The sequence below is a fragment of the Montipora capricornis genome, chromosome 2 (genome assembly GCF_036669925.1).
Source record: "Montipora capricornis isolate CH-2021 chromosome 2, ASM3666992v2, whole genome shotgun sequence".
NCBI classification, from domain to species: Eukaryota; Metazoa; Cnidaria; class Anthozoa; order Scleractinia; family Acroporidae; genus Montipora; species Montipora capricornis.
The window spans coordinates 62,972,497-62,982,496 of NC_090884.1; the positions used below are offsets into that span (position 1 = coordinate 62,972,497).

The 10,000-nt window shown below is 39.1% G+C and overlaps 2 protein-coding genes across 2 annotated transcripts in view; one reads left to right on the plus strand and one right to left on the minus strand.

Moving 5' to 3' along the window:
• The window catches only part of LOC138030709 (cryptochrome-1-like), a 12,039-nt gene extending 9,038 nt beyond the window's left edge, over nucleotides 1-3,001 (minus strand). The window contains exons 1-2 of the mRNA XM_068878590.1: nucleotides 2,646-3,001; nucleotides 2,308-2,502 (exon numbers count right to left, since the gene is read on the minus strand). Of these exons, the coding sequence (XP_068734691.1) occupies nucleotides 2,308-2,502; nucleotides 2,646-2,878 (428 nt within the window). The 5' untranslated portion in view covers nucleotides 2,879-3,001. The remainder of the gene's footprint in view (nucleotides 1-2,307; nucleotides 2,503-2,645) is intronic.
• LOC138030717 (dynactin subunit 3-like) overlaps nucleotides 2,939-10,000 on the plus strand; it is a 7,524-nt gene continuing 462 nt past the window's right edge. Inside the window, exons 1-8 of the mRNA XM_068878598.1 lie at nucleotides 2,939-3,176; nucleotides 3,309-3,458; nucleotides 3,577-3,661; nucleotides 4,557-4,643; nucleotides 4,736-4,819; nucleotides 7,449-7,507; nucleotides 8,082-8,141; nucleotides 9,829-10,000. The exon at nucleotides 9,829-10,000 is cut by the window's right edge and continues 462 nt beyond it. Coding sequence (XP_068734699.1) covers nucleotides 3,009-3,176; nucleotides 3,309-3,458; nucleotides 3,577-3,661; nucleotides 4,557-4,643; nucleotides 4,736-4,819; nucleotides 7,449-7,507; nucleotides 8,082-8,141; nucleotides 9,829-9,915 — 780 coding nt within the window. The 5' untranslated portion in view covers nucleotides 2,939-3,008 and the 3' untranslated portion in view covers nucleotides 9,916-10,000. The remainder of the gene's footprint in view (nucleotides 3,177-3,308; nucleotides 3,459-3,576; nucleotides 3,662-4,556; nucleotides 4,644-4,735; nucleotides 4,820-7,448; nucleotides 7,508-8,081; nucleotides 8,142-9,828) is intronic.

Here is a 10,000-nt window from a genome sequence, read left to right on the forward strand (position 1 = left end):
GGGTTTGACACCGTCTGGTGTGTAGAGCATACCAAAGAAATTGCACTCCTTTGTTTTGATAACGCACTTCTCATCATTGACACAATGACCAAATGGTGTATTGAAGGTTGTCAGGTACGAGGACTCATCATCTAGTTTGACATTCCAATAGCCATTGCGAGCGTCGAGCTTACTAAAAAGCTTTGCTCCTGATAGTTTGGGTGTGATTTCCTCTAGAGTGGGTATGGGATGATGTTCTCTTTTGATCGCCTTATTCAGGTCTTTGGGATCGAGGCATAAACGAAGTCGTCCATTTTCTTTTTCTCTAATGACCAGGGAGTTGACCCAATCCGTAGGTTGGGTTACTTTCGCAATGATATCTTGACTTTCCATCTCATGTAATTCAGCTTGTAATTTGTCTTTCAACTCTATAGGTACTTTGCGGGGTGCATGGACCACCGGTGATACTTCAGGATCCAGTGTGATGTGGTATGTGTAGTCATCAAAACATCCAACTGTGCCATTAAAACATTCTGGGTACATATCCATCAGCTCTTGTTTACTTGTGATTGATGGCCGCTCTTCCAGTGGTACATGACTTCCAATGTAACTCGAGCTTTTCTTGCAAGTACCCGGATTTTGAGCTGGGGAATTGAAGCTGCTCGTTGGATCAGCCTGGTTTAATTGATTTGTTCCTAGCGTACAGTGGAGGGAGACTAATTTTAGTGCAATGCACTCTTTTAGACCGAGGATAGCTGGCCCTGAAGTATCCGTGACGTAGAAAATGCAGTTAATCTTCTTCTCTTTGTACTTGCACGAGATGTTTATAGTGCCAAGCTGCTTGATTACAGAGCCACCGTATGCTGAGAGGACGGCTTCATTCTTTTCCAGTACTTCTGGTTTGAGGTTTCCTTCGTCATCAAACTTCTCTGGGGCGATTATGCGAAGTAGCCTGATAGGCAAAACATTGCTCTGTGCACCTGTGTCCACCTTGCACTGGAGATTAATTTTCCGCTTCTTTTCAGGCTGGGTTATTTCCAGTGTTGCAAAGACTTCATCGCGTGTGCCGTGTGCCGTCTAATTTTGCGTGTCCTCTATGGTGTTAACCTCGATTCTACTAATTGTGAGAATTTCATCATTGTCCTCATCGCCGGTATGAATAGATGAATCATTCAGATGAATCGTATGAATAGATTTTTTGAAAACCGGCTTTCTTCCTTGGATAAACTGTTTCCGTTTACTGGATCGGCAGACAGATTGCCAATGATTAGCTTTGCCACATTCTCAACATAGTGTACCGTAGGCTGGACAATTGTTCCTCGGGTGTTGTTTTCCGCAGTTGTTACAGGATTCCCTTTCTTGTTCCTTATGAATGGCATCTACACTTCTATCCTCTTGATGGCTTTCGCTACTTCCTGCCAGTGTCTTCATATGTTTACTTGTCGCCTCGTGGCTTCTTGCAATCTCGATAGCGCCTGCAAGGGTCAATGATTTGTCTCGGCCTATGAGGGACTTCTGGACATCGGGGTTTTTTGACCCCCAAATAAGCTGATCTAGAACTCTGTCTTCGACTTCGGTGCTGTCGCGAAATTGACATTTTGCTGCTAGGTTTTTTAATCTTGAGATAAAATCGTCCACTGGCTCGCTTTGTTCTTGTCGCATTCCTTGTAGTGTGTATCTGTGAATTCGATGACTCGTCTTCGGCTCCAATTGATTCTCGAACCGTTCGAAAATAATGGCAGGCTTTTTCCTCTCTTCCTCCTTTGTGAATGTCCAACTGTTGTAAATGTCCTGACCTTTTTCACCCGACCAGAGTAAAATATAGCTCACTTTTTCTTCGTCATTGGCGTCTTTGAGAACGCTTGAGAATCAGGATCAGGAGCGTCCCAGTTCATCTGTGGCGACGCAAAAGACGTTGCTGTTGCCATAATTCGCTTCTGCTGGCCTCTTTCAATTTGACTCTAGCGATTATTCTTGTAAAACGCTGCCACTATGTAGTCGGATGTCGATGGAGTTCTATTCTGGTTATTCACACACACCGCCTGGCTGTGTGTGCTCTCTACTTTTGCATAATGTGCTAACCTACTTATATATGCGTATGCGAAATGTAATATACAATAGGTGCTAATTTGGTGCCGCTATGTTACATGCATAATGTGCCAACCTACTTAAATATGCGTATGCGAAATGTAATATACAATAGGTGCTAATTTGGTGCCGCTATGTTACAACAATCTTTTCATTCTTCAATGGTTTTCCCTTAATGTTGTTGAAAATGCATGTATCGACCTTCTGTTGAGTGAACTTCAAACTAAATTTGTTACTTACTCGTTTAAGTCGTACAAGGAATGACAAATTCTTGTTTCAACTACAATCTCATTTTGAAAAGCAAGTTCAGATATCTTTGAATCCCTTGCTCGTGCATCAGGCTCATGGTCAAACTCAAATGTCAATTTAGTGATTTTCCACTTTTTAAACAGCCTTGGTAACTCTTCTTCAGCTTTTCCTTGGACAACAAATAACCTGCAAACAAATAAACAAAATTCAGAATAAATCAAATAAAATTAATTTAAAGAATTAGAAGAAAACAAAGAGCAGTAAAAAAGGTAGAATCGTAATTTATGAGCTTTGCACCTGAAGGTAACCGGGAAGTTACTTTTTCTCACCTAGAACCTATTTTCTTTAAACTGTTGTCGAGATCGTTGAGTGATTGTATCAGGAATCGCCAACGGTTGAAGCCGATGTTACCATATTTTACGTAATCTGGATCGATAAAGAAAACCGGTCTCAGGCTTACACTTGTGTCACAGGCATCTTTTAAAGACTGGTTATCATGCAGCCTGAGGCCTTTACGGAACCAATGAATTGTGTTGTGAACTCTAGATGTCTTCGTGGCCATGTTTACGACAGTTACGTAACAGCTGGGAACACTATATGAGTGCCTACACCAAGTAGTTACCCAATGAAGAGTTCGGGAAGATTTAAGTGATTCTTATATACAGTACATAGATTGGTATTATGGTGCATCCATGGCATTCTCCCATGGAGTATATACATGGATTTACATCACGAAAGTTTTTGGTGCCGATAGATGGGTAGTGCATCAGACAGTTCGCCCCTTTGGACAATCACCGAGGACAACTATCCCGAAGTTCTTTTCGATTAGCCCCCTCAAGGAAACGCTCTGCGCATTGCAGGTAAAATCAGTGTTCTCTTATCAAAGCTGTAAAATATTTAAAAAGGTCTTCTTCTCGAATGTATCGGAGTTAAAATAAATTTAAGGAAAAGGACAGCCTTCTATGAGGTATGTGTGTGGCTAATTATCCTAGGGTCAAAGTGTGTGGGTACCCTCGAAGGCTGTAACAATGGCGGTCAGAGAGAAAGGTTTGGAAATAGACGTTCTCGAGAAACGAATATCTTGCCTGGAGCGAAGAATTCTCACTAGTGAAAAAGATGTCCAAAGACATGATGGTTCATCGGTAAGTATCGATGATCTACTTTTTTGCGGTGCCTAGCTTGTAGAAGTAGAATATTCAATAATTATTTTCCTTCACGTGTGCATATCACTCAATTTGAAATGGTCTCCCTTTCCTTCAGTGCTTGGGGACGTTGAATAATATTCAGAAGAGTCTTGATAAAATATCTTCGAGGTATGCAAGAATAGCAGCACTCTGGAAGAAAAGTAAGTCTTGTCTTATTGTTTCGATAATTTAATGTTCGGAGAGGACAAAACGCGAAGCCCCACTCCATGGAGTACCCTATGGAGTACCTAAATGGAGTACACCCAAAAAATCATTTATGGTCAAATTAAATACTTTATCAACACGGTGAAGCATTTAGATGCACATACCTTTATTTATCTCGAGCTTTCCAGCTCTCCGATTGTTTCAGTTCGATGCAGATCACGAATTGGCCGCCATCTTGGAATTTCGTGGTATTTTATGTATCCCATCTTGTATTGTATTAATTTTTTGTGTACAGTATTTGGGCAAATATTCAAACAAACTCGTATACCCCAGTATACCCATATAGACCTGTGTATACCCATAACATACCCATGTAGTATACAGTGTATACCCACACAGCCATATATGCCCCCATACACCTGCGGATCTATACTCATGTGTGCCCCAGTATACCCATATATACCCATTTGTAATCTGATGAAATTACTGTGTACAAATAAAGTTTTCCATTCCATTCCATAAGGGTATATATGGGTATGCAGGGGTACACGGTTTGTATGAATATTTGTCTTAAAATACACTATAATAAGGGATACATGAAATAACATGGAAATTTCAAGATGGCGGCCAATTCGTGAACTGCATCGAACTGTAACAATCAGAGTCCTGGAAAAGGTATGTACCTCTAAATACCTCACCATGCTGATAAAGTATTTAATTTGACCAATAAATTATTTTTAGGCATGCCCCATAGGGTGCTCCATGGAGTAGGGCTCCCCATTTTGTCCTCTCAGATCTTTTCATTAGGGTTCAATAAAAATAACAGTCTCTCAATGAAAGGAAAAAGGAAAGGAAAACGTCTTATGCCAATACACCGTCTGTTTTTTGCAGTGACAGATTTGGAGACATTTCTGTCTCCTGAGTTCTTAGAAAAAGCTTCATTGACCGATGATGCTAAAGTGGATATCATCATCGCAGGTTAGAAAATTGTAAAGAAAGGTTGCTTTCATTGTGTACGTAATTATTAACTCACAAAATAATTATACTAAAAAACATTGTTTTATATCCAGGGGAAGACCAGGTGAGATCCTGTGCTGAACAACTTAAACAAGTTGAAGATTTGAAAAAAGTAGTTGCTACAGAGCCTCTGAAAGGTTTGTTCTTAATCTTCTAGGGAAAAAACAGTGTACTTACTTGGTTGGATTTTAAAAAATACTATGTGCTTGGTTGCTTATTTGAAATTATCTGATCAACCATACTTTAACGCCATTAAATATACGAGCTAACAACATCATTTTTAGAGAAGGCTATAGCCGGTAGTGTATACCTCTACTGCTATGCCAAAATGTGCAAAAAATGCACTGCTGGGAACCAGTAGGGAGTCTTCCTGTACTTACATGTATTCCAGACTGCTCTTTTCATTGGTTCCAATGACCTGTTGTCATTTATCAGGGCTACTAAGGTGTATTGTTTCTGATGTAACATCTATAGTTTCATTCTCCAATAATGATTAACCACAGACTGCATATGGAAAACTACAGGGTCTCATCATAGAGAAAGATTTAGACTATAGAAGTTCTTGTTTGATAGATCACTCATTTTTTTACTTCCTTGAAACTTTCTCACTTCTCCTTATTTACTTCACCATTTTAATAATGAGAGAAAACTGACAGGCTGTATTAATTCATAGGAAAGGTTACGTTTATACAAACGTTGGCCGTGTAGCACTTATATTTTAAACAGAGTTAACTGAATAGAGTGTAATGTGAAGTGCTAGATTTCTATCCCATATGAACCATGTGAGCGTTAGCCCTACTGATGGAAATATGTATTAATTCATATTTTGCATTTCTGCCTTCTTGTCCATCCATATGATTTCATGAAATTTTGCAAAAGTAATATAACTGTGAGAAGGATGCGTCTTTACAGACTGTTATTGTTCACTAACTGTTGTCTTGGTGATCACTTGTTCAGGGTGCGACAAAAACCGTCTCCACTTGCTCCAGACAAGTGGTTTGGCCAGGGGACAAGTGGATTGTCGATCTTACTTGTCCTTTGGACAAGTGAATCTTCAGGAAATAATTTTAAAAAACAAGGGCAGTTATGTCTGGTGTTTAAATGTTAAGTGGAGAAATTAGTATACAGTTAAGTTTTTGCTAGTGTAAAACAGATCGCTTTCTCAAAAGTAACTTGGAAGTTGGAAATGAAATGAGTTGAGGACTTACGATTTAATCTGTCATTTTACTTCAATGCGTACTGGGACGCATTTGGGGGTATCGATTTGTGCACTTATTAAAACCCTTTCACTCCAACTTGAGGTTGGGACAAGTAAAACCCAAACCTCACTTGTCCATTGGACAAGTGGAGTTCTACATTTTTTTCTTACCCTGCTTGTTGCCTTCAATATTGATGTAGTTCCTCAGAAATAAATTACTTGTAAACAGGTCTTTGAAAATGTATTTTTTTGTTAAGAAAAATATTGTCAGAAAAATCACAATTTTGAAGCATCTTCTTTGTAGCTTTGGTTACTCTCCTGTTGCCCTTTTTGCATAAGCCCCAGCATGGGGATTTGTATCGTATGGACTGACCCCACAGTGGGATATTTGCCAAATTACTGAAAGAAAACTGCCTAGCAAGGGTTGGGGAAAGCAGACTTGGAATTGATGTTGCCACAACTGTTACTTTCAAAGTCAAATTTCATTTACCAGTGAAATCATAGCCTCAGCATACAGGCATGCATACTTCTAGTTTGTGACCCTTCGCTTGGACTTGGTGACCTTGGCCTTTTCCAGGGTGGGCAATTGGATCACTACAATGGAGAGAAATGGGGAATTTGATATTTGCATTCCTTGCACTTCTTTGTTTAGTTGTGGCAAGATGAGAGATCATCCTTTTTTTTGTCTCTAATTGGCTCAACGAGACTCACAGAATTTATGGTATTTTAAATTAAAGTGTTTTGAAATGCCTTTATACTCGATGTACTTTTTAATCAAGTTAACCCATTGACCCCCAGGGGTTGCCCATTGACAAGTAAAATCGTCTGACCAGTTTAGGCTGGTTTGGGTGTTAAAGGGTTAATGTGGTCAATAAATTATTGATCTTTTTTGCCAAAAAATACTATTTAATATGTATGCATTGGCCATCTGAAATGGAGCCATCATGAAACAGCTGAATGGCTGTTGGGCTCAGCCCAGAGCATAATTTGAAAAACTAAAGGCCAAAAATATGATATACCCTGGGGGTTCTCAAGGAGGATACTCAAGCTTTGATTTGGTCAACTGGTACATTATTTTAGTATCATGATGTTGGTTAAAAAAAGAATAAGTAAAGAGGTAATACAGCTTACAAGTTCATGTAACCTGGACATAAACAGTTTTAAAATCCCAACTGGAAAGAGGCAGTTGGCTTGCATTTTACAAAGCATGAAATTGTTGAATTCACGAGATAAAAATCCAGGGGGACATCAGAGCAGGATTTGAATCCAAAAATATCCACCTGCAAGTCTTGCTCACTTGGTCACATACATGTATGTACCTAGTTCCCTTTCCAGAAAACTCACAACCTCAATCCTTGTTTTACACTAAGTTTCACTGTTGTTTTTACCAACTGTTCACCTTAATTTGAGAAGTCGAGTGTGTCAGTTGCACTTAACATAATATTGGAGTAGATCGGTCAAATACAGGTTTATACTGATCATTGTAATTATTTCGTCAGCTGTTCACATCTTAACTGATAATTTTTATTATCTTTGACCATTCCATTTCTACATACTTTTCAAAACAGATTTACCTACTTGGTCTGCCAAATTACAACCACTTGTTGAACTTCATATCCAGCAAAAGGTACTAACTTTCAAAAGGTTATAATTATTTCCAAATGTGTGTTTTAAAAAATACTTCTTTCCATTCTCATGGTCAACTTGAAGATGCCATTTTTAACAGGTGCCACCAGTGCCAACGCACACCGGTGGCTCACTTGGTTGAGCACCAGGCTGTCACGCGGGAGGTCATGAGTTCAACTCGGGCCAGACCAACACTCATGGTCTTTAAATAACTGAGGAGAAAGTGCTGCCTTTGTAATTGCATCTGCAAATGGTTAGACTCTCTAGTCTTCTCGGATAAGGACGATAAGCTAGAGGTCCCGTCTCACAACCCTTCAATGTTAATAATCCTGTGGGACGTAAAAGAACCTGCACACTTGTCGCAAAGAGGAGGGCATGTAGTTCCCGGTGTTGTGGTCTGTCTTCTGTGGTATATCATGGTTGGGAGGGTAAAAAGGGTGCACTTAATTTGGAGCCTCGCGTTGTTGTGCGACCCCTACCACAGCCTGTTTCTCTGTTGTGGTGAAAGTGATTAAATAAATAAATAATTTTGTAATAGTGATAAAGGTGTTGTGTTTTGTTTTATTCACTTTCAGGGAGAATTGAGTGCAGCCAATGAAAAATTACATAATCTTCTCGCAGCGTACAACAACATTGTATCCTTTCATTAATTCAACCAAAAAGTATCTTATTTAGTCTTTGAAAATGAAATAGTTCCTTGAAAAAGTTGATTATTGAGGATCAACAAGTTGGGAAATAGTAGACTTCTAAAAACTGTTAGTGGAGACAGCAGGTATTGAGTTCTCTTTATTTTCCGAGGAGTACCCTCCGTATAGATGCACGGTGGCATAGCTGTTAGTGCCGGTCTCTCAATTCCAAGGGTCGATGGTTTGAGGCCTAGCTCTTCCTACGTGTTGTTTCCTTAGACGAGAGACTTTACTCCATCCACACTGTCTCTCTTCACCCAAGTGTATGTTAAATTGTTACCGGCTATATACTGCCGGGGGGTAACCCTGCAATGCAGGGGTTTCAATAGAAGCCAGTTACTGGCAGTATACCGCCGCCTGCTTTGCCTCACACCGCCGGCTACTTTGCCTTGATTTTCACTAAAAATGCTATCATAAACTTGTCAAACTGCTGCCTTCAATGGGCTATCATGGACGGCTATTTCAGAAGTTATTGAAACCCCTGCAATGGACTAGCATCCCATCCAGGGAAAAGTCATAATTCTCCAATTTGCTCCATGCCATGACGAGACCGGAATAAGCTCCAGCCGTATGGACCCTAGTTGGCTAACGTGCGACTTTACCTTTACATTACCTACCCTAATGCAGACTTGTCACCCAATCACCAAAGATTGTGTAATGAGCTTGTCTGCAGAAGAGGCTGTGGGGGACTCCCCAGCATATGCAGTATCCTTGGCCTTTTTTTCTCAAATATTCCATACTTATCATGTTATTTTGACATTATTGTCATTCAGTTCAGCCAACTCACTTTTTTTCATCATAATTTACTCTTAGGGTTGCCATATACCTTCAGGGGTGTCTCGCGTCCGAGCGAGGTAGGGCATCCAGTTTAAACTGTAGATACCTAAACCCCTATATCAAATTAAAGCTTATAGCAAGAATTTTGAAATTAAATAAATTGTCGGATTTTTCACAACCTCTAAATGTGAGTGTCCGAATCACCCTTTCAAAGCTACAAGTCAAAGCAAATTTTGCTTTTTGTTATTTTATATTGTTCCTCTGTTTCCAGACCCAAAGCGCTAAAAAAAGTGTCTGCGTTTTGCCATACTCAGTAACAGTGAAAAGTTAGAACGTTTTCGAAATAGTATTAAAAAGATGTGAAGGGTTCTTACAAAAATCGCTCTCGGAGAAGAAATATTTTGAATTATTTGTTTTGTTTTGTTTACATGTTAATCTAGCCACTGTCAAAGTTTTGGGGGCAATTGGACAAATTACTTTTGAGTTTTAGCTCATTAAAGTGCCCACTTCAAGTGAAAAATTGATTCAAGAAAACAGTGCTAAGCCTGTCAATCAAACGGGTACCGGTAATTTTTACTTCGGGCCAAAATGTAAGACCACCATTTCTCCACCAATATTTATTCTTTTTGAATAATTTCTTTTTTACATTAGATATCCCATTTCGATCATTACTTTAACTGAAAAATTCAAATTTGAAGAAAATTGCCGATCTGAAGGTATACAGTAACTTTAATTGTCAAATAAAATTTAATATTAGTTTAAGGGACCGAATATGTGGACAAAAGCTTGTTGCTGTTGTTGGTTACAAGACAATAGAGGTAAAGGCTTTGCACACTTTCCTTAATTGATTATTTCACAGATAAATCTTCTATCAAGGCAGTTTGTGCAGTGGGACAATACACTTACACAGATGGAACAATCCATGGAAGTCAAACCTGCTGATTAAAATTTAATGATATTACTATTTCGTACTTGAAGGGTATTTTATAGGGTTATTTAAGGATTTTGAGAATTAGAAATTTTGGAGAACA